Raw genomic sequence first — 25,333 nt, forward strand, 5'->3', positions numbered from 1 at the left:
GTCTGGCTGCAATTCAATGAAACTGCGTCTGTTTTACGCGACAGCTCCAGGGTGTAAACAAACCTGGGATCAATTTAATATATAGACAATGTCATAAAAACAATACTTTGTCTTCACTGTTTTTTATTATCTTCTAAAATAATCTATTGTAAAATAGGTTGGGCTGGATGTATTCCAAGCATGAAGCTTGGTGGAATTCAATGTAAATGACAATCGCATGGTCAAAATAAATTTGGAATGGTAAGTATGCTAGAGATTTAGTTTTAGTTTTAATGAAATGAAACTATAAAAACAGAACGTAAATCAGCCAGACAGTGACATACTGCAATGGTACAGCATACATTTTCTCAACCAACAGGTCAGATGTCTGTACAATGCAAACGTCATCTGAGAAGCCAGGTCGATTCAGGGAAACAAGTAATTCTTCTCAGCAAAAACAGTTTAGTACCTTGGGATTTTTTTTCTTAGAGATCCAGACACAGTCATGTAGAAAAAACAATTCAGAAACAGTCACTTGCTCCAAAATTAGTATTTTATTCAGATTGTTGGGGTCAGGAGATGCATAATTTGTATTCTGGTACAGATCTGCAAAGCTGCAGTCAAAAAGCTTTCCAGTTTTAAAGCCGTTTCATTTATTAGTGCTACTAGTGTCATAACACCGCCTTTTTGGTACAAATTCAAACAGTTGTGCTAATAAGATTTGCTAATTTTTACAAAAGGTTTCTTCTCACCTTCCATTCCATTTAACCCATTGTGTCAATGTCTTTTTGTAAAATCAATTTTGGAAATATGTTTATAATGAAAAGATAAAAACATGCAAAAGACTTGAATCCGTAGTCCAAATTCTACATGTAAGTTCGGATCTTTTTGCACTACGTCAAAAAACATTATGTACACGCAGTTTCTTTACAGTGAAGTAAAAATTAAAAGTACCATAGGCTGACTAAGGCAAATAACAAAGTGTACATGGATTAGAACAAAATGAACATTTTTGTAAAATACTATACCACTTCAGAAAAACAAACAAAAAAAACTGATTCTGCTACAAAATGGTGATTTATGACAGTCCCTTTATTTGCAACCAAGCCAATTTAATTTTTAGTGAAAAACTATCTAAAGTCTAGCGCACTGTACATTGCTGTTTTCAGGTTTTACTTCCCCCTCCAAGCTAACTAATGGATGTTTCCATCAGTTACTGGTAAGTACTTACAGATTGTTTTTTTTTTTTTTTTTTGTTTTTTATATCATATTTAACAAACAGCAGTATGGGATAACCAAAAAGCATGTAGAAGCATACCATAGTTTAACATACTTTCTCAAATTCGTAATCACTCAAAAAGTCAGTACCATTAAAGCCTTGAACATAAAACTAATTAAATCAGATCCAAAAATGTACAAAAAGGCACATAGCATCCCAGTGCTTCTGTACTGTAAAATTCAAGTGTAACTGAGCGCTCTTAATATCAACGATCCAAAACAGTGTCAGTTTACCGATATTCCCTGTGAGCTGGAATTGGATTGTAGCCTATGCCAAATCCTTCATCAAGCACCTGTGCTAGTAGACTACAAAGTTAAAGCCTAGCCTTTTGTTTTGCCTTTGGGAATATCGGTTTTAAGAAGCTGTCCTTGTCCCATAAAAAAGGTTCCACTTCAAGGTTCAATTAGTCATCACTTCCACCATACATGTCTGCAAGTTTCTTAAAACGCGGTCCCCAGTCATTCAGGTAATCATAGTCCTGGTCGCCTCCACTACTGGAAGAGGCCAGGGAACTCAAAGAGCCTGCTGTAGATCCACTGCCTTCATAGTCAAACACCAGCAGAGAGTCATAGGGTGGAGCTGTCGGGTCATTGTCTGCTGCCTTGAGTCCCTGTAAAGAAAAATTAAAGTCTTCAGCTGTTATCTACTAAGGGCAGGTTTAAGCTTTTTTTTTTTTTTTTTAAAGCAGTGTGTACAAATCACAAGTTAATTTTTGTTCCTTACTATTGCCAACATGTTTTCATTTTTGAGAAATGACCATTGATAAACCATTTGAAAACCAGCTTAAACATTTGAACACAAAATAATATAAAAGTATTGTTTTGTAAGGTAAAAAGGACTTTTTTTTTTAATTCAGCAAAATTAAGCATAGATACTACATTTGTAACCAGGGGTAACAGAAAACTGAGGCCAAAATGTCTTCAACAGAAATTAGCCCTGTCTAATCATTTTTTTAGATCAGCAATGTATACACGAATGTCCTTGACTTACTAGTAGGAAGAAGCCCAATAGTTAAAGTACGACCTGGTTTCAACTTTTTTCCCCCCACAATCTGATAGAACTCTCCTGATATGATCCAAATTTAGATATTCAGATTCTGAAAATAGTTTAATAAAAGGAGTATAACTGAAGACGTGCACTTTTCAAACAGAAATTAATCTGTTTCAGTGCAACTAAGCAGCATTCAGATTCAGTAGTTACATAACTGGTCATTTACAAAAGGAATCCCATTCAGCATGGATTAATTTTCCCCTTGTTAACTAGTGAAGTTTGCTCTAGGCAGCCGTGTACAATATGAGTGACAGATCTTTTATTACAATTCAAGTCATCATTGCTCTAGTGGTAAACTTTTCTATTATTAAATGTGGTTTAAGATCACCCCAGTGGCAGCACGCAAGTAGACTCCAAAGTTAGACATAACTGACTCGCTGGAGTCCCAGTTTTGTCGTAATAGCATTAACAAAACACTGCAGGGTTGTTTAGTTTGTCAAAACATTAAAACAAAAAACCGTGGCGCTACATCATCTAAAAAAGGTGAATACTATTCTTTGTCCAAATAAACTTGAGGTACACACTTTTGCAGTACCATTAGTCATGAAAAAACAACATTGCAGTAGCAACATAAATGTCTTGCCCTCCAGTGAAAAAATGAATAAATTAAAAAACAAAACAACAAAAAAAAAAAAAACCAGTAGAGTCTATTTCTGGAGACACTATAATTTCTTCACAACCACAAAAGTTAATTTATGTTTCAGACTAAAGTTTGTCTAAAGATTTCGGTATAGGAAATAAGAGCCCATGCCCCTCCAGAAATAGTTGCTCTACAATGGTTTTATATTCCAATATAAATCTGAAACAAAGGCTTTCATATCTTTTGAAGCGGGTCTAAAATTCATGAAAGATTTCTCTTAAAAAAAAAAAAAAAAATGTATCAGCAGGGGCTAAAACTGATGGTAGGCTAAGGCTACCATGAAATGTTAACTTTCTCTGGTAGCTTGGTACGCTAATGGTTTATGTTAGGCTTCTTAAAAAAAAAAAAAAAAAAAAAAAAAAAAAAAAAAATTGTATAATGGTATCAGCCCTAGGAGTGTCAATCCAAAAGACTGAAACAAATGTTGAAAAGGAACAGCATTTCTTATATTTTCTTAAATTAAACTCTTTCAACACTGCAGACATGTATTGAGGTCTAGTAAAGATAACTCCATTCCAAACAGTTTCTTGCATAAAATGTGGTCACATATAGAGGTTTAAACCACAGATCCTGTGCTGTTCAAAATCAGGGTTGATTACTTTAAGTTCACCTCACAAAGCTTGTCTTTAATTATCTGTGTTTTGTGCTAATCTTCTTTGCGTAGAGTTCAACTTGGCTCTTTTAAAAGATATTAAATAATTTCAACTGTTGTCCATTACCGAATGGGATATTATCAGGTAATTCAGGCTATAAGAGATATATCCCATTTGGTAATGGTTAAATGTCATACTTAAAAGGGAAATACATTTCTCCAATTATCAAATTAATACAACCCAATAAAATTAACTAAATTAATGCAGCAGCACCTCTCGATCAATTATGAATACCTGTACAGGAGCAATATTCAAGACACGCACACAATTATTTAACAGAATGGTGAAGGAACTCACCAGAACGGGAAACATCAAATTGCTTGGTGACTTATATCTGATTCAGGTTTTCCTCAAGAGCTTGAAAAATTTCCAACTTTGTATAGCAAGAGGAACAGCGGCATATTTTGCCGTTTGTTTACATGCCATTTTGAAGTGATGAGGTGCACTTGTATAAATCAGAATACACAACGAGGCAATAATAAACAAAATCAGTGTTCCTCAAGACCCTCTTGCAATGTCAAGTCAGTTCTGAAAAGATTAAATACACCATTTTAATTTAAGTCTCTCTCTCTCACCTCATTAATGAAGTCACCAATGTCCCCAGGGTGTGGAGCAGCTGATCTTATTGGATATTGTGGCTCTGCATGGATTGGTCTCTCATCAAGACGTCTAATTCCAACAGGCTTGATGGCATCCGGCTCCACCGTATCAGGCTGCTGAAGCTGGCTCAGGTCATAATCCTGTAAAGCAGATGGGAATCAATGAAAAACCGCCTGGCGACTGCAGAATGCACGACAAACAGAACATTATGATGACCTGCTTTTCAAATGCGAGGTCCGCTTTAAAAATAATTTGACTGATCAACAAATTTAAAAAAAAATCAGTGAGGAACACTGTTCTAATGGTTTGCCATAAATGTGCTCCTATTAACAAACGAAATACTTACTTTTTTTTTTTTTACAGTACCCAATCTAGGACCACATGATGATATTTATGGGGGGGGGGGGGGGGACCTTAAATTTAATAGATAATTTTATGTAAGTGATAAGACTAAAATGGTTAGTTATGCTGCTAGGCTAATTTTACTTCTTTAAAACTACACTACAAAAAACAAAAATGTCTGATAACTAGGAGATGAATGAAATATGCTATGGTAAAGATGAACAATGTTTTAGAGCACAATGTAATTCGTTTTCTGCTGGGCTGACAATGTAGATAAAACTACTGAGTTGTCTTTACAGCCTCATCATTTTGTTAATTCTTTCATCTTTATTAATATAGGCCAAAGAGAAGATGAGAATTGGCACTATCTTGGATTAGCCTCAATGGGACTGACACGATTAGCTGAAAATGAAGGATTCCTCCTACCCTTAAATCATTACCATGTCTGTAGCTATTGACAGTGAATGTTTATTTCTATATTAAAATTAAACTATTTAAAAACTGTGTGTGCTCCAACATAGAAAAAATAAATTACATACAGTGGCTCTCAAAAGTATTCACCCCCCTTGGACTTTTCCACATTTTATTGTGTTACAACATGGAATCAAAATTGATTTAATTAGGAGTTTTTGCCACTGATCAACACAAAATAAGTCCATAATGCCAAAGTGAAAAATGAAATCTACAAATTGTTCTAAATTAATTACAAATATAAAACAGAAAATAACTGATTGCATAAGTATTCACCCCCTTTGCTATGACACACCTAAATAAGCTCTGGTGCAACCAATTGTATTTAGAAGTCACATAATTAGTTGAATGGAGTCCACCTGTGTGCAATTAAGGTATTTCACATGATTTCAGGTTAAATACACCTGTCTCTGGGAGGTCCCACAGTTGGTTAGTACATTTCCTAACAAAAACTACATAATGAAGACGAAGGAACATTCAAAGCAAATCCGGAATAAGGTTCTTCAAAAGCACCAATCAGGGGTAGAATATAAGAACATTTCCAAGGCACTGAATATCTCCTGGAGCACAGTAAAGACATTATGGACTTATTTTGTGTTGATCACTGGCAAAAACTCCTAATTAAATCCATTTTGATTCCATATTGTAACACAATAAAATGTGGAAAAGTCCAAGGGGGGTGAATACTTTTGAGAGCCACTGTAGTCGATCTGAATCATATTCATTATAACCATTATTCTTATAACTCATTTTAGCTGGCCAATAAAATTAAAATAAATCATAATAAGTGTGAATGGTCTTCGCTTGTTTCGAAGAAGTTCACATTAATAAAGGTTAGGCCTATGGGGAAAAACAAATTTACAAGATTACTCAGCATTTATTATTACTGTTAATTATTGCCTGTTTAAAATGAATCGTGACTGGCATTCTAAATGTTTTCAAGTAGTGTGTGCGTATCGTGTTCCAGTAACATACCTGGTCCTCCTCTCCACCACCCTCCTCGTCGTATTTCAGGATGTTGTCACGAACATCATCCTCAGGATCGATCAGCAGCTGCTTGGCTTGGCGTTCCTTGTCACGGCGCTTCATCCAAACCACAAACAGCAGGACAAGAACTGGAAAATAAAAAAAGGACAAATCAATAAAATGAAACATATGTAGTTATGTTTCTAGTTTAGACACATGTTTAGAAGAGGATACAGCTGTACAGGATTGATCAGTAATTTTGTTTTTATCCATATAAATCTACAAGGATTTCTTTTAGAGGATAACATTGTATTTAGCAGTGTTTGGCATCAATAGCCAGAGATGTGTACTTACTGAGCAAGGTAATGATGCAGAGCAGAATGGCAATGATAGCTCCCGTCCCAAGACCAGCAGCAACGATCCGCTCCACGTCAGCACAGTCTCCATTATGGTCACACTGGCACACCTTTATTCGAAGGATGGATGTGTGGGACTTGGGCGGATTGCCAGAGTCTGTGATTATTATAGGGAGCTCATAGATTCCACTTTCAAGATAACCAATCTGGAGACTTAGTTGAGCATAATCACCTGTAGAAGAAATTCGAATTCTTAAACAAATTATATGGTTATTGCATTGACTTTTACAACCGTTTTTAGGTCCTTTTTTTATAAACGGGTATACAGATAGTGGTGTTATATACAAAATGTAATCCTAGGTTGAGTTTTGTAGGCAATGCTGTTTTTAACCTGTACTACAACCTTAAATGTTCAAATCACTACTAACATACCACTCAGACGGGTAATGGTCCAGTTCTTCTTTACATCGAAGGGCTTATAAGGAAGTTCAAAGGCAAAGGGGCCAGAATTGGGGTCAATGTCCCCATCAATTGCTGTAATGTTGATGGCATTGGGCTCAGGCTTTTCACAGATCTCTGCCTCTTCAGGAAACACACGTGGAGCATTGTCATTGATATCCATCAGGAGAATCTGCAGTGTCCCAGTTCCACTTGCAGGAGGAACTCCTAAAAGAGGGAAAACATTAAACATGTTTAAAAACAAAAATTAAATGATATACTTAAATAAATGCAGTTCCTTCAAATTGAAAAGCGTTTGTGGTCATATATATATATATATATATATATATATATATATATATTTTTACATATATAGACACACAGACACACATACAGTAGATGCTGGTTATTAGCAACCCTGATAAAGACAACTTTCGGTTATTAAAATTTTCATGGGAACCAATCCCATCACATAGACTTTAATGTTAATGGATTTCGGATATTAGCAACTGTCTGCCGCTTAAATCACAATTTCTTTTTTTTTTTTTTTTACAATTTCTATGGCTACGGCACACACACAAATACATTGTGCGCACGCATCGCAGCGTCTATTTATGTATCAGTTTTCATAACACAACTGTACATTTATTGAGTCTGATTGTCGTCTGTCATCATGGCTTCAAAACGTGTCGACCTTTCTATAGCCGATAAAGTTTGGATTCTGGAGGCACTACGTGAACCCGGTGCTAAACAAGTACGGGTAGCAGAAAAGTTTAGCATCTCAAAATATGTTGTATCCCACATTTTAACACATTTTACGAAGCTGCATGCAAAATTGAGTGATTGACAGCTGGAGGTGGCGAATCGTAAAAAAAAAAAAAACATTGGTCAACAACTACTTGTTTTAAAATGATGCTTCTGTATTAAATGTAAGCACTCAGAGGGCCCCGGAGGGGTTCGAAAGTTTTTATTTATTTATTTTCTAACAATAATAATATCCTTCACATTTATATTTGCAAATGTTACACATTTGTATAACTGTAGCTGCTGGTGTGCAGTGGTAGTAGTTCAGATTGTATCCTCCCTCATTTCAACAGGTATCGCTTTTGTCATAATTATCCTAACTTTTTCCCCCTGGAGGCTGGTACGAGGCACGTCTTCGTGGAAGGTTTTGTGGTACTATTCAGCACAGACATTTGCAGTGATATTCTGTGTGCACGATTCATCCTGTAGTTTAGACAGAAGCTGTCGGGTGCTGCTAACGGCACTAAAATAAACTACAGCAAATCAACATGCCTGCATTACTGATTTAAAAATAATAATAATAATAATAATAATAATAATAATAATAATAATAATAATAATAATAATAATAATAATAATAATAGTGAGACAATTTCTGCATAAGTCTGTGCTGAATTGTGAATTCTGTAATAATTTCTGTGATCTCAGAATTGGGGAATCCTGGTAGGATTGGTGATTAAACCTGTTCGTTTATGATTAAAAAATAGTGTAGTGTTAGACAGAAAGATGTACGCAAAATAAAATTAAAGTAGGTGAGTAGAAAATGTTCTTATTATGTACCGTTTCATACATGTTAACATTCTGACAATTAAATATAGTTCATATTGAACACTTGATTTGGTATGTTTGATTTTTATAAATAAGGGTTAAATTAACGTTTGGGGAGGGGGACCCACAATAATGTCCTACAGTGGGGCCCAACTTCCTCTTCCTCCGCTACTGGTATTAGTAAACAGTTGTTTGTTCTGATATTTGGCGTTTTTCTTGTTTATTTTTAACCCTGTAATGAACCACGATGTGTATTTCAGTGCTGTTTCTACTACTATAGTATAGTATACATTGTTTTTCCATATCCATACACTTGAAAATGTGGCTTTTCGCTTAATAACAACGTTCAGTTAATAACAACTTTTTGCTGGGAACCGAAAGGTTGGTAATAAGTGGCATCTACTGTGTATATATACACACATACGTTCAAAACCTATGATAAAAACTTGTAATTTCAGTTACTCATGAACCAGTTAACTCTAGTTGACCCTCAAAGCTCTTCTGTTTAAATGAGAGCATGTTCCATTATGTACACATCACACATTTTGCAAGAAATAAAAGTCCTCAATCTTCCAAAAAAAATAAAATCTTTAACTGTTCACATGTACAATTTCAGACAAGTCGCCCGAATTAAGATAAGATTAATTCACTTCACAAGAAAGTGATTAAAAAAAACAAAAACAACACAAAAAAACAAAACACAGCATACCACTATCTGATGCAAGGAAGGTAGCATTGTAAAAATTATTTTTCACATATGGAGACTCCCTGTCCAGAATTGCGATTGTAGATATTCGTCCACTAACAGCATCAATTTTCAACCAATTTGCAGGATCCGACAGTTTTGAATACCTAAAAAAAAAGGAAAAATGTGTTTTACGTTTAATCCTCAAGAGTAAATCAAATATACGAGTACAATATGGAGTAGAATACAAGATGTCTCTTAAAAATAAAGAAACTTTACTGTACCTCATTGTTTGCTGCATATAGCGATCAGGATCCTGGGCAGTGAAGCTTGTTAACATTGTTTCAGCTGGCAAGCCTTCTTCCTGTTTGATAAGCTTGGGGTTTGGATTAAAATAGGGACTCTCATTCATGTCAATAACTGTAATGGAGACAGTTGCCGTTGACTGAGGAGGAAGATTGATGCCCCTTGCCAGAGGCACTTGATTTTCCGCAACCACAGTTAGCACAAACATCCGACTGGTCTCATAGTCAATGGGCTGTAGAGAAATACAAATAATATGTTAATGTCATGCTTCATAAAGGGGAACAAATCATGCAACAGCAGCACACTCAAAATATTATCAAAATAAAGAAAATTGATTTCACAGTTTCATTATTAACTGTTCTCATTGGAAAAAGGCAACGTGGTTATTTACAGTTCATTCTAATTATTTTACATCAAAATGTTTCAAACCAACAAAAAAAAAAAAAAAAAAAAAAAAATCTGAAAGCAATTCTCATAAATCTCAAGATGAGCTGCATTTTACCTTGACAACAGTAACCAAGCCTTCATTACTGTTTGGGTCAGTTGGAATGGCAAATCTTCCTGTAGAATCACCACCTGTTATTCTGTAGACTGCATTCCAGGCAGGGGTATTGGGCTGGTCCTTATCAGTAACTGTTAAGTTGGCAACAATAACATTCACTCTGTTTTCTGGCACTTCTCCATAGAACTACATAAATGAAACATAAATGATTTAGAAACTCAGACAGGTACAAGTACAATCATATGTTTATTAAATTATGCCTTTTACTTAAGATATAACAAAATGTAAGAGGTGGTAAAGTTTATTATTATTTGAAGAATTTAACTTTGGCTGCTTGAGGGTTGACTTGGGTTGCTTGACAGATGATCAATACAGGTGAGACTGCTGGCACGCTCACCAGAGCACAGCCTTGAGTCTGGAGTCAAACACATCATTTACATTGAGCTGACCTGATAATCATGCTGGTAGACATTTCTCTTATAAAGAACAATACAAGTTCCCCAAGGAACTGCACTAAATTAAAATCAAGCTCATATTTGAATTAACCACCAGAGCTATCGGATGCTTTAGAAACCAATTATTTAGTGGCAACATAGTGCTTTTATGGCCAATAGATCAGAAGTTAAATACAAATTTGATCAAACAAGTTTTAAATCTCGATTTTAAAATCGTAAGCCACGGACTCCGCTTTCATGATGTTTAATGACACACATTTCTACCTGGGTGAATGTGGACAAAATGTATCCAGTAATCTGGGCAGGAAACTGAGAACTAAAACAGTGAAACATTATAACTGAAAATTAAGTACAGGTGATATGTCAAGATACCCTGGCGTGGGTAAGCATTCCCACCACAGTGCTTTGAAAGAGAAACTCAAGTCTGCAAAAAGCCAGACAAAAAAGAGCCAACAATGAATCACAATAACCAAAATCAAAAAGGTGATGACCCACTACTGGGTCGCAAACAACAAATCCTTTCCTCCTCAAGTTTCTTTCTAAATATCATGCAGCATAAGCTTGGAGCTTCATACTTTAACGCAGGGTTACTGTACATTCCATCAGGAAAATCTATTGTAATATAAAACATAATAATGCAAAGAAAATAAATAATTATAGGTTTTCACTTACAGTTCGAGCTGTGAACTCAGGAGGGTTGTCGTTGACATCTGTGACTTTGATAACAGCAGTTCCCGTGTTAGAGAGGCCGTATGTCGGGTTTCCCTCCATATCCGTCGCCTGAATTATTAACGTGTATTGTGGTACTTTCTGTAAAATAAAAACACAATCCCTCATGTTTAATAAATGAATCACAAAAAAGTTAACAGAGGTCATTGGGGACATACTTAACCCCCCTTAAGTGCTGCATTTATATGGTCTCAGCTCCTGTACCTATACCTCCTAAATACAAACTCAGAAACCCACTGTTGTATGCAGGACTATTTGTTTTTCTTCATCATGTTGTATATCCCCCCCCCCCCCCCCCATCATGCACATATGGGGCAGCAGTGTGGAGTAGTGGTTAGGGCTCTGGACTCTTGACCGGAGGGTCGTGGGTTCAATCCTAGGTGGGGGACACTGCTGCTGTACCCTTGAGCAAGGTACTTTACCTAGATTGCTCCAGTAAAAACCCAACTGTATAAATGGGTAAATGTATGTAAAAATAATGTGTGATATCTTGTAACAATTGTAAGTAACACTTTTTATCATTAATTCCTATGATGTACAAAATAAACAGTGCAGCTTGTTGGTTTAATATCCTAGAGCCTGGAGGGAGGTTCTGATCTGGCAGCTGACTCCCCTCTCTAGTAAAACTGTTCAGGTACTGGTTGCTAGGTAATAGGAAGCAGACAGATTATTTTCAGAGGAAACCTCCCCCAGCCACTGCACATGAAACAGAACCCTGGGGTGTAATTACCCAAACAGGAGGGAGTCATGCATATTGCCTTTTCTCAAATGAGAGCAACTGACCATCTTTCATATTATAAAGTCAGCAAGGCATAAAAAATACGGGGAAACTGATACCTTGATAGGAAAAAGGGATTTTCATCACTCAGACATTTTCAACTTTACTTAAAGCAGGCATTTAACATTTCTAGTAATACATCTGTAGCTTGCCTTACTACATTAATATATTAAAAATGTTACATTTTAAAAATATTTTAACTAGGACAGAATGGTCACATGTTGGGTTTGTTTTTTACCTTGGAAAAAATGTACAACCATTGCCACATGTGTTAATTTATAATGACAATGCATACATTTTAATAGGAAGACACCTTAATTATTCAGTTCTCTTTTGTACAAAACCAGTAACATATGCTTCTGTTTTGTCCCCAACTACTGGTTTAATTCTGAATCACTTTAGCATGCATTTAGGATGCCAGTTGCAGTTTTAGTTAATCGTATTTGTGCAAGACCTTTTGTTTACAATTGGAATTTAGTTTAGCACTGTTTATACCTCTCTGTCAAGTCCTGCTGCTACAGTGATAATGTCTCCAGTCTGATTGTTTATAGTAAACATGTTTGAAGAAGGGCTTTCAGGATTCTGGGACAGGATCTTGTATCTCAGAATACCATTGTGAGAATTGGGATCGTCCTTGTCAATAGCAGTGACAGTCATAACATAAGTTCCTAGAGATAAACAAAAAAAAAAAACAGCAAACTTGTTCAGACAATTGTACTTGGATTCAGTACTGGCACTTCCTTTAGCAAACTATTGCAATTGTTCAAGTAGGCAATAAGTTCAATTTTGGATTTGACAAAGGAATACATACATTTTGTAATCAACCCCAAAGTGCCAGATATCACACATTTTATTGATTTAATGTATTCATGTATTTATTACAGTTGTCTTACTGCAAGGAAAGAGACCCAAAATGGTGTATCCATACCAGTGCCAACATTTAAGAACATTTCCATAACCACCCCAAGTAACAAATTCAACAGCTCGTCCAATCTTGTAACATGCCAACTGTAAGTTGAAGCATTAACTTCTCCTATAGGACACACATTTTTACTTTCATCCGAGTAAAACTAACTTTCCAATCAACTTACTCCAGCTGCATGGTATAGTACACACACATATATTACCTACGTGACTTTTGTTGTGTCAAGGAAACACATGCATCCTGATTGAAGCAATAGAACATTATTATTATTACAAAACTGTTTCTCAGGTACCTGGCTTTGACCCTTCAGGAACAGTTCCATTCCAGATTTGGTGCAGAAATTCAGGCCTGTTGTCATTCATATCTATCACATTGATGACAATATCAATGGGATTTTCCACCTGGTTTCCATTCAGATCCACTGCATGTGCCCTCAGCTGGGAAAAGCATGAACAATTACAGCAGGAATTTACACACATTTTCTGTGGCTTAAAAACAACAAACACTGATGAGAGGGAGGTCATCTAAAAACACACCGTTATTTTAAAACAGCCTTTACCGTGTAAACCACATGCAAAACTTGAACAGTAAGATTGCCGTCCAAAAAAGTAGGTATCAGTGTTGATAGTTTTTGCTGCGGTTCAATTGGCTTACCTAAAATTGTATTTCTAAAACATTAGATTATATAGAAATAAATGGGTCTGCAGGTGTTTTTGTTACAGTAAACACAACTTATTCAAATTATCATTAAAAAGACTTATTGATTTCCATCTGTCCATGAAACAATTTATTGGTTTAATACACAGATATACAGCAGTTGTATCTACATGTCTAGAGGGGCAGTAAATTATCCTTACATGAAAGTTAGATATTTGCTCTCGATCCAAAGGCTTAGTCACAGACAGTTCTCCTGAAATTGGATTAATGATGAAGATCCCAGTAGGAGGCTGGTCTGCTCCAGGTCCTGTGACACTGTAGCGCAGGGAGCGGTTTTTGTCCCGATCTGACCTGATCTAAAACCAGGGGAAAAGGAGGCGAAGGTAAAGATAGATTAAATAAGAACCAGCAGCAAGAATGCACTATTTCATTTATTTATTTTTTACAGGTGACAAAAAAAAAAAAAAAATCTGACAATCTATTAATTACTCAGTCACTGTACATTAGTAATAACCAAATCTACCTAACAGTGCTGTCAGCTCCCGCTTACACACAGCAGGCAGTGCTGGTTTCATAAAAAGGGTTCTCTCTTCCTATGGCAAGGTTAATTACATTTTTCTACTGTGTTTGACAACGTATATTCAGGAAATGGAATCCCATCAAAAACCACCCATTTTTAGCTATATCTGTACTGCCTTTTAATGCACTCAATTGTAAATGTATACAAATTGTTTTCCTCTTATTTATTTTATTTTTCTTTTTTTTTATGAAAATGATGTACTATGCAATCCAGTATCAGCAAAATGAGAAGTACAAAGATAGTACCTTTATTACCTATAAGTGAAAAACACCTTTTACAAATCTATTAACATTACAATAATGTGGTTAAAATAAAATGAATAAATAAATAAAATATTTCTTTACCCTAACAAGCTCTAGTGGAAAAGGGCCTCGGGAGTTTTCTGCCACATTGATTGGGGGGATGACCCAATCTCTCTTCATGCGCTTCAGCTGACCACTACGGTCCGGGTGTTGCTGTGGAAATACAATTTCTCGGATCTGCTGGGGGAACTCTGGGGCACTGGATTTCTTGCCATTCTGAAATTCAAATACACTTAAAATTAGGGATGGCCGATAACAAAAGTTTCAGTTATTGATTACAAATGGTCACAATAAAATCATGGACCAAACAATTATAAATTACTGTTCCAATCTCAAAATTCAGTTGTGCAACACACCACTATACTAAATAAGCGGTCTTAAGTAAACTGTACTCAAACCTGCTGAGCTAAACTATTTCAAGAGCGTTGCTTTTTCTCAAGTGGAATAGACGAATAGAGAAAAAAAAACTCAGAACCTTGAGGGAAAATACAAAAACTAGAACGTGCTTTGCCTTCCCTTTGTAAAAGAAAACAGAAGCAAAGCCAGATACACCAAGTCAGTATAACTTTTGGAGATTGTTTCTAAAACTGCTGAGCAAGTGACAGCAACAACCTGTGCGGCTTTACTGTCTTTTTGAGTTTTTTTTTTTTTTTTTTTAAAAGATCCAGCTTTTTGAAAAATGCTCTTTGATTTAAATCTTGTTATGCTGAAAAGGGGGGGAAAAAAAAAACTACAATACATTACGGTTTTCCTTTAGACTTCTTAAAACAGTTGGTAATGCTAATCATGTTTGAAATCTGATTATAAACGCAATACATTTAAATTCACAGAAGCAGGTCTTGCAGCTAACAGAAACATGACTCAGAAATATTTATGACCCTATTAAATTCTAGAGAAGTAATGCAGTAATTATTTGGGACCTATGTCAAGAAAGATGGATGTTCTAGATGGCTTGCTTAAGAGAATGGACATCCATCTCAGTAGGTAAATGTCGACATTTCAAACCCTTACCAATAATAGCCATTTTTTTTTTTTACATATACTAGTACAAATCACAAAGCAAATATCTAATATTGGCACATATACAATATTTGTTGAGAATCTAAATGTCAAAAGGCAAAAACTAATACAATCATTGTTTTGTATGATACACAGGGAGGGGAAAAAAACACACACACACACACACACACACACACACACACCTCACACAATAAGAATGTGGTTGTACATTTACATGTTACCCAAGTCATGGATTTACAGGTCTAATCATATACTAAAACAAGGCTTCCCAGCAGTGCTTTTCAGTTGGTTCAGTTATTTCAACAGAAGCCTTATAATAAACTTGCTTGATAATTGACTTGTAGAATACTTCCTATTCTCTAGTTATAAGCTGTCCAAATAAACTTTTTAAATAGTACAATTTTATAAAATACAAGAGAGGTAGTCTTAAAACAGGAGTTGCTGCTTTTGGAGCTTGGTCAAAATGCTAGCAATGTAACATGTTACCATGTTTATTTTGTATTTGCTTCAATGAGAATTAAAATGTGACTCCCTGTTTAATTTGTATATTCATGACCCTTCACCAAATCCCAAATAACACAGTAGCTGAAAAATCAACTAACAACCATTAGTATTATTAAGTTTAACAGCTGCAGACTTTTGTGCTTAACCAATTTCATTGGCTGAAAATCTGTTATTGATTTAGCTGAAAAAGACAGTTGATTATCTACTACAAACAGTAAAAACAATACATAAAAACTATATTTACTTTTGTATATATTTCTTTATAAATTTACTATCACATCTGAGAAACTGAAACCTGGTATGGAGCAAGCACCACTTTTGCCTCTGGCAAGCAAATACAAATGATATTTCTTAGTCATTTTTTGCAGGAATATCCAACATGGGTCTCTTAAATCACTAGAAGAACAGATCTCTTCTGCATACACACTGCTATGTTGATATTTAAAGATGACCTGAGGATGTCTCCATTTAAAACCACAGTGACATGGATAAATTAATATATGCTTTTAGAAAAACAGTTATAAAAAGATCTTGCTTTACTTTTTAACCCTACCAGACAAAATGTCTTTGCTGCAATTGAAAATCTCCATTAAGATACACCATTGGTTTATAACCTTCCTCACCTGATGCTTTTCACTGTGTGCCAGCCTGGGGGTCAGTCTCACTGCTGCCTGCCATTGCTCCTGGGTTTCGGTATCCCATGCTTTCACAGAAAACGTAGTCTGCTTGGAGGAAATGTGGACGTTTCTTGCAGCATAAACCACTCCATCATCTCCTATCCTAAAGTCTGATGGGTCAGTGGTTTCATACCGAAGTCGTCCATTCCTTCCACAGTCTACAAATCTCACTGAAACATACATGACAAATAGAGAGGAAGTTCAACAAAATGGAAGGATATAGAAATACATTTTTACAATATTAGTAGAACAGTGAAAAATGAAGAATATGTCTAAAAAAAACAAAAAACACAAACATTTCAATATATTTATGTGGTTAGTACTGTTTAAAATGTCCATGTTTTAGCACATCCTTACAATGTTTTTTTTTTTACTGGATAGAAATGTAAAGTGATTTCTCTGTGGAATATCTTTTTTTGGCAGAGAGGAGAGGGAAATGTGGTATTAATATTGCCTTGAGCATCTGCTAAGTACTCAATAATAGCATGTGTATGTGATTTTCTGGAAATTTAAAATGCCTTGCATTATATTATATTATATACACACACACACACACACACACACACACACACATATATAGTGGCGTGCATGGGGGAAGGCAGCAGCAGGGCTGGTAGGTGACGTAATCACACACGAAGACATAAGCCCGATATACACTCCTTGTACAGCGGTATGGGCATTATATTTTAGTGCGAGAAGTCCCAGGTTCGCGCCCGCTCTGCGCCTGTGTGTAGACTGCCTCGCCCTGTGTGATGCGCCTGCGTTGACCGAGATCGCTACATTGGTGTCAGAAGTGGACGCAGGTACCCTGGCACTCGTCGGACTGTAGCCTGGTGAGCAAGTCCGGGGCGGACTTGAGGCTGGCAGGGGAAAGTGTAGCGTGCACGGGGGAAGGCAGCAACAGGGTTGGTAGGTGATGTAATCACACACGAAGTAGTAAGCCCGATATACGCTCCTTGCAAAAGAGCTGGCTCTGCAGTAAGTAAACTGCAGTAAGTAAGTGTGGAGTAGTGGTTAGGGCTCTGGACTCTTGACCGGAGGGTTGTGGGTTCAATCCCCAGTGGGGGACACTGCTGTTGTACCCTTGAGCAAGGTACTTTACCTAGATTGCTCCAGTAAAAACCCAACTGTATAAATGGGTAATTGTATGTAAAAATAATGTGATATCTGTATAATGTGAAATAATGTATAATGTGATAACTTGTAACAAATTGTAAGTCGCCCTGGATAAGGGCATCTGCTAAGAAATAAATAATAATAATAATAATAATAATAATAATAATAATAATAATAATAAACAGTTTTGAAAAAAAAAAAAAAAAACAATATTAAAAAGTCTACCTAGGTGTTGTTTTGCAAGCAGTGACTTTCGCTTTAACTCTTAAAACTCAGGTTACGCACATATTACTCAGTCACCGTAAAAGCCACTTTCCTGGTCCATGGCTTGTTTAAAAAGTATAGACTTGGGGCTTTCCAAAGACGTATTCAGTGTGTGTATGCAGTACTCCTAGCCAGAACTACGACTGCCTGAAGTTAAGCCTCTCATCATGTGACAGACTTCACAGCTGAGGTTTCGTTGCGAGTCTGTTGCTCCGTCATTGTAGCAGCTAGACTGAAAGGAGCGGTATCATTGGAAAGCTTAGATGCTCAGCTTCTCCCCCCATGTTCACTTCATATTGAGGTTTAATGGGTTTTTTTTGGTTTTTTGTTTTGTTTTTGAGCCATCTATGGATTACAATACATACATATATATTTTTTTACATATATTCTTATGTCTACCATATATAGTATGCCTGATCCTGTTGCAACTTACATAATCTGAAAGGGGAATTTGTGGCCTTTCATTTGATATGTTACATGCATGCAGTAAAAACCATCCAGTCAAACATACATAAATAAAAACAGTGAAAAACACGTGGAAATGGAGCGCTGGTTAAAAAGAAAAGCACCTTTTTCTTCTGCTGCATGCAAAAACATCACGTCAGGCAATGGCAAGAGCAATGGAGAGTGCTGTTTCTCACAATGATAAACAGCTCTTAGGTCTCATGAAAGCAGCTTATTTTAAAGCAACACCAGTGTGAATGATGATGCAGTAGAAAATAGAGTTTTTTTAAATGCAAAAGTGCATTTTCTTTTGCCATTCCCACCTAAAATTTTGGATTCACCCCCATTGGAAATCCTCCCAGCACACACAAATGAAATTCAAGCCCTGTACCAATAGTATACTTAAACCAGACAATTTTGGCACAAGTATACTTGCAGTATATTACTTATTTTGTAAGGGATGATACTGGATTCTTAGAATACACTAGCAGCTCTTCTGCTACAGACAACAACAATAAATTAAACCCACCAGTTTTGACAGAAATTCAGGATCGCTGCAAGCCCACGAATCAAACTAAGCACGACTCCCCCCCCCCCCTCCCCCTCCCCCTCCCCTCCCCTCCCCTCCCCTTCCCCTCCCCTCCCCTTCCCCTCCCCTCCCCCTCCCCTTCCCCTTCCCCCTCCCTTCCCCTCCCCTTCCCCCTCCCCTTCCCCCTCCCCTTCCCCCCCCCCCCCCCCCCAAAAGTAGGCTGCTTTTTTTGTGCATAGTATGTAAAGCCTACCAATTGTGCTTGTTAAGTTTGCAGTTTTGGGATATGTTGACAATTATCTTCACAATTAACAGTTAATTTCTTAGAAGTGCTTATTGTAGCTACATATTTATAATTTTATTAAAAAAAACACAAATTTATTTCAATCCACAATCACATTTAAAAATATATATCCTATTTAGTCTGCTTTCTGATCTCTGTATGCTGCTGATCAAGCTTGAACTGCACGTTTTATTGTTTTGGTTGTATTTGTAATTTCTAAATTATTGCACCTAATAAATTTTGGTGACTGTCTCAATGGGTTAATTTTCTGGTTAAATAAATATATTTTATTTACCATTAAGGATAATAATAACAATAACAATAATAATAATAATAATAATGCAACAAATTTAAATGAGATGTAGTAATTGTATCAATTTAATATGTGATTAAGACCGAGGTTGAGAGAGAGAGAGAGAGAGAGAGAGAGAGAGAGAGAGAGAGAGAGAGAGAGAGAGAGAGAGAGAGAGCGCACACACACACCCTCCTTGCAGATCTTATGGAAACCCTCAGTGGGGAAAAAAAGAAGAACTGTTATATTTAAAATCTGACACAAAACTGATTTCCTGTCTCCACTACATGTGACCCACAGTATCCCATCAGCAACAGGAATACCAATACAAAATTAGCTTTAAAACAACTTTTGTAATAAATTATGCTTTAAACAAAATCTAATTGGATTGTAGATTGTAGATCATGCCTAGAGTAGCTCTACTGGAAAGAGAAAGGTTCCGATTACTGTCATTTATTCAATGGAGTGACCACTTGTTATAAAAATTCCTTTTACATTCTTGTGATCATGTAAATCATGTGAATGTCAACTGTTCCAAGAAGAGTGTTTATTTCCTCAGCTACAAAATCAAATGTATTGCATTTCATTGCACTCTACTCGAACTTACAAAATCGATGGAAACTGGCCACATCAAATGCATTCAACTATGCACACCTTTTGAGTCACAAACAGGTTTAATTTACATTTTACCACCAGGCAATTATACTCCAATACAAAAGTTAATTATTATCTCCTTTACTTAAGACAAAGGCTCTAGAAAAGAATGGTTTAAAGCTATACTAGCCCTTGCAAAATAAAAATAAAATAAAAAAAACAGCCTGCTGTTATTTAATGATTCATCATTTTAAATAGATGTAAACTGCGATTAAAATTGTGTGTCACATAAGAATAGAAAAGCTATTTAACATATTCCAACTTTAAATCAACTAACTTTAAGATGATGTTTGCTTGAAGAAAGACTACTTGCACAATGACGTCCCATCTTACTGACTCTAGGGTAAAATTAGTCTTATCCCACATACTGTAAATCCAAATGACTTCTTATTACAGGGTATATTGGAAGCAGTTAATAGTAGCTATAAGGGACTGATCCTGGCTTTACACTACAGGGTGGATATATACCTGCAGCCATTTAAGATGATTTCTTCCATTTTGCTCCTGACCCGGTTGTGCTTCTGTCTAACATTGTGAATGTGTGACACCAGAGCATGTTCCTTTCAACAAAAGGTCGCCATAAATAGACTTGCATGTCAGAATGCAGAATCTCTGGGGAGCACCAGTTCCTTAAAACTGCCTTCTTCAGTATGCCCTACTTTCTTTGTTACAGCTTTCAAGACAACACTGACTAACAGGTTATCATTGCATAATGTTTATGAAAATGTTACGATTTATTGTGGTTTTAATAATTTAGTATACAATGGAGCTGGAACACACTTGTTTGTGGCCATCAAATTCCCACAAAACAAAAAGGATTCCACAGTATAAAGTTTTATCTATAAACAGTGCAGATTTAATCCATCAATTGTGTTGCTAAGAATGAACTGCATTATTCAGAATAGCTGCAAGGAAGAGTGAAAAAAGCTACCATAGTTAAACCTGTTCCTAATCACATTTACAGCATACTGAAAAGTTAACTGAAACAGCAAACAATTAGTCTGTGGTTTATAGTCATATAATTGAATCCCACAGCAGTATTCATTACAATGTAATAAAACACAGCAAATATAGTATACATGTCTAATCCAATTTGGTTTTAGAGCAACACTTCATATAAAAAAAATATATATAAGAAAAAAAATAATAATAAATTATCCTGACAGTAATACTGATGCAATTACAGAATACATTTATTTAAATAACTGCTATCTTTAAAATATTTGCAATCCTATTTTTAAAAAAGAACAAAAGATTCAAGCTGCAACAATCTGTAGGCAGCATGTGTCAGTTTGTTTAGTATTTAACAGAGAATTTAAATTTGGAAACACATTGACAAATCATTGTCAAATGAATATTATCTGTGAATAAAGTGTCCCCACAGGTCAGTCCCTCTCATTGTCTACTACTGTTTTTACTGAGCTATCCATATTTCACAAGACACTTAAAGATATTTTTAAATGCAGCTAAAGTACAGTATTCATTTAACATAGAAATGTAGACACAGTGCCTGGGTCTAAAATTAAATGCCTTTTCAGTCAATTCACTATTCTAAGACCATCTTGAATCATCTCTATTGAGAAATACTGTACGCTGATGCACTTGAATGAGCTTAACCTTTTATTTCTGTGCCTTCTCGCATTCCTTCAAATTTATGACGTCCTCGAATTTAAGACGCAGCTCAAATAAAAGCTGCACTTACAAAGATACAACCTCAATTACGCATATAAGAAAATTTTGTCTGGAGGCAGTTTGCGGCCGTCTGCTGTCACACAGAGCATTACAGTTATGCGCTACTTCTCAATTCCAGTCGTGATTACTAACACCTGTTTTTCCTCCTTTTTGCGAACTGTGGCATTGCTTGGCATATTGAAAAATATCCGATCTGTCCAAGCTGGTACTGTTAAAGCTTACCTTTGAATTCCTAAGGAAGCTAATGACTCTGCTTTGAAAATGGCTGTCTGTATGTCATGGCTGATTCGAGATCGGGCAGTGATGGGTTTTTTTTGTCTTGTCACGTTGCTGTTTGTGTACTCGAGGTACTGTTGTCTCTTCGTGATTTTGTAATACACGCATCACTTATGCTCAAATTTAAGACGCAGGCCATTTTTTAGAAGAAAAAATTGATTTAAAAAAAAATTAAATTCGAAAGAATATGGTATTTAAAAACAGAAAAGATCAATAAGCAACACAGGTCACCAGGGGCCACTCAGCTTGGCAGGATAAAAACAGCACATTAGTTTTTCTAAAAAGATATGGACAATGTTACTCTAGAATCTAGAAAGACTAGTTGGTGAAATAAATTGACCTGTGGGTACTCTTGCTTTTATAAAAGTTAACCAAACACTATGCACTAAGCCCTCAAGACAAACACTTTAAAATGAGTCATTCACATAATTCAACACTGACAACATAAATTAGTGGTGTATTGGTCCTTGAATTGCGATTTATATTGTAACCAGATATTAGCTGCTTCAAAAATTGTTGTATACTATTTTCAGTAGTCTTATTCCCCTTTGTATATAAAAAAAAAAAAAAAACCATGCCACATTAGACATGTCACCATTGGACACAGAGATAAAGGTCTTTGGCAGCTTGGACAGAAATGCCTATGCAGCACTGCAAAATGGGAATACTGGCTGTCAGCAAAAACACAGATTTAATGCCTAGAGCAGAGCCAAAATTACATCCAATTCAATGATCACATTCATAGCTAACCCCTGCTGCTTACAATACAAAACCTTACTAACCTCTCAAGTACCCTTTGTCTGCAGTGTCACGTGACACAGCAAACAAAGTTTGCTTAATTTATAGCTACAAACAGAATACGCTTTCAGTATAGTTTCTGTGCTGAGCTTTGTCTGAGGCATGGTAACAGAACAACCTAATTATTTCTTAACAGAGTGAAAGGGAAAAAAGAAAAACCAACCCTGGAAGCTCTACAGTCATGTTGGCTCTGCCACCAGTTAGCAATTCTTAAATCAAAAGACTTAAAAAAAAAAAAAAAAAAACAACAACACAGGAAAAGAATGTGTATAAATCAAATTCAACACAAACCACAAAAGCACCTCTATACTGAATTCAGCACATATGCAAAGCACTAATACATTTTCTGTCACCAACTTCCAAGGATTCAATATCAAATGTTGCCATTAGTAGTACTCAAAAACTGACAGATATCTCTCTTCATTGGCAGACTGCTTTAGGAAGAAACCTACAGACAGACTTTCTTGAATAACTGCAGTTTTAGGCATTTTATTCTGCCTGTGAAGTGCAATTACTTGCTGACACTTTACTGGTATTCCTGGAGGATGTGAGTTTTTGTCTAGATTTATTTAAGATGTATACTAACGGTTAAAGCCTTTTAAAAGACAACAATCATAATCATAATACACCCATCTGTGCATAATAAGGATGTAATTCTATCAACCGTTTCTGGGGAGAGTGCTAGCTTGAGTGATTTATCAATGTCACCAGAAACCCCAGATACAATTGCTTCCTTACATGTACAGTTCTGGATTATTTACATACATGGTGACATGAGACAGAAATTGTCGAACTACCAGTGTTTATTTTTAACAATTGAAGAAGTGTTGAGAAAACCTTTTTTTTTTTCCCAATGTTAATTTAACAATTAATTTTAAACTTCCGTATTTTTTTTGTTGTTGTTTTAACATTTTTTTCGGGCAGGAAAACATTATTACTAAGAACTGCAGTAGAAAATTTGCTTAGCTTTTTTAGAGGGGGAAGTTAAGAGGATTTCCTTGTCACTCAAGAGATCTGCTTTCTGAGACCATAAGTCTACACTGCCTAATATGTCATGTCTTACTGAATGTGTCAGTTATCATTTTCTAAGAGTACTAGCGTAATTCTGCTCTTCCACTCATTTCTCCCAGTCTTTTGCAGATAAAACTTTAAATGTGCTGCCCATTGTTGTTTGTTTTAGTATTGACAGTGTTTTGTTGTGTTCATGTACTGGTGGTAGAGTTTGTTTTTAAAAAAATGGAGGTCAGCAGTTTTATCAACCTTACTATATATATAGTCAGCACTCGTATATCCATGCCATTTTGACTTCAGTGATGGTTCAACGAGTGTGACACACATCCGATCATTTCATTTTGGCCCGTTCCAACCCATGTCTTTTTTCAGGAAACACAAAGATACAAATGTTCAAAAATACATAGCTGAAAGGACTGTGTTTTAAAATAAGTAGGCTTCCATTTAGATGTACTGCAGGTAGTATTTTAATTCAGAACGATATGATTGTGAAAATATCACTTGCCAAAAGAGATGACTGTGGACTGTAATACAGTACATACTTTTAAGTCCTGTATGTAACATTACCAATGTAAAATTCCCAATTAAACTACCCAACAGCAAAATGAAATCAAAATGTTACCCATGCACAGAACTGCATAAAATGTAAAAGGCAATGCAATTTAGCAAAATATAAAAAAAGAAAACAAAAACACCACTTTCCATAATTAAAACAGTATCCAAAGTCAGTATTCAAATTGCAGAATATAGTGCTCGATAAGGCCCTAATGTCACAGTTAACTTGCAAATAAAAATGCATCGCATTATCTAAAACTGTTTAATGATTAACTTTTACATTACCATAGCAGGTCTTGTTCACTTTGTTTTTGGTGCATTTTCGTCATGTGAAATTGGAGGAAGCGCTGTGTAACCGCATAACAGACAGACTGAACTGACATGAGAACAATATTTATAAAAAAATAAAATAAAATAAAATAAAATAAAAAAACGCAGGCTGTGGCGATTAAACAAGTACATTGTATCATTGAAGAGATTGTCAGAAAATCGCATGTGACGGGTAAGTGCATTTGTTACATGTATATATAATGGGGATTGGTTTTATTCTTAATACAAGGGCGGGGAAACGTGACTGATGTGTATCTGGGTAACGGATATCTGAGAGCTGACTGTACACTAAGTCAATCTTATTGTACACAGGTCTCGCACTACCACCATGTATAATAAGACTGCAAAACACCAATGTTTATAGGACAATTATTGTTCACCATGTATTATAACACCACAATAATAATCAATGCACATAACTCCCTGTGATTGGAGAATGCTGATGTTATTTCTACCCATCACACTGTAAATCGGATTTACTAGCATATGTTGGAGGAGGAGCGTCTTCTCTGTTGATTACCAAGCTTACACTTTCACTTATACTGTCAATGTGTGGCCCTGTTAGTAACATGTCTGCATCAAGGCAATTGAACTGATAATGACATTCTTTGTTCTCTTGCCCA

General features: G+C 35.8%; 1 protein-coding gene and 1 long non-coding RNA gene across 2 annotated transcripts in view; both read right to left on the bottom strand.

The window, feature by feature from the left end:
* Positions 1-513: 513 nt before the first annotated feature.
* Positions 514-25,333, bottom strand: part of LOC117400516 (cadherin-2-like) — a 54,942-nt gene continuing 30,122 nt past the window's right edge. The window contains exons 3-16 of the mRNA XM_034000598.3: positions 16,413-16,636; positions 14,308-14,481; positions 13,584-13,739; positions 13,019-13,163; positions 12,297-12,469; positions 10,967-11,104; positions 9,840-10,025; positions 9,316-9,569; positions 9,056-9,198; positions 6,769-7,002; positions 6,335-6,568; positions 5,990-6,129; positions 4,177-4,341; positions 514-1,868 (exon numbers count right to left, since the gene is read on the bottom strand). Coding sequence (XP_033856489.3) covers positions 1,662-1,868; positions 4,177-4,341; positions 5,990-6,129; positions 6,335-6,568; positions 6,769-7,002; positions 9,056-9,198; positions 9,316-9,569; positions 9,840-10,025; positions 10,967-11,104; positions 12,297-12,469; positions 13,019-13,163; positions 13,584-13,739; positions 14,308-14,481; positions 16,413-16,636 — 2,573 coding nt within the window. The 3' untranslated portion in view covers positions 514-1,661. The remainder of the gene's footprint in view (positions 1,869-4,176; positions 4,342-5,989; positions 6,130-6,334; positions 6,569-6,768; positions 7,003-9,055; positions 9,199-9,315; positions 9,570-9,839; positions 10,026-10,966; positions 11,105-12,296; positions 12,470-13,018; positions 13,164-13,583; positions 13,740-14,307; positions 14,482-16,412; positions 16,637-25,333) is intronic.
* LOC131736829 (uncharacterized) lies at positions 1,908-4,161 on the bottom strand. Its single transcript, XR_009328415.1, has 2 exons — positions 3,899-4,161; positions 1,908-2,354 (listed from the first exon to the last, which is right to left on the bottom strand). It is a non-coding gene; the product is annotated as an uncharacterized LOC131736829 (long non-coding RNA).

The sequence above is a fragment of the Acipenser ruthenus genome, chromosome 4, assembly GCF_902713425.1.
Source record: "Acipenser ruthenus chromosome 4, fAciRut3.2 maternal haplotype, whole genome shotgun sequence".
Lineage (NCBI taxonomy): Eukaryota > Metazoa > Chordata > Actinopteri > Acipenseriformes > Acipenseridae > Acipenser > Acipenser ruthenus.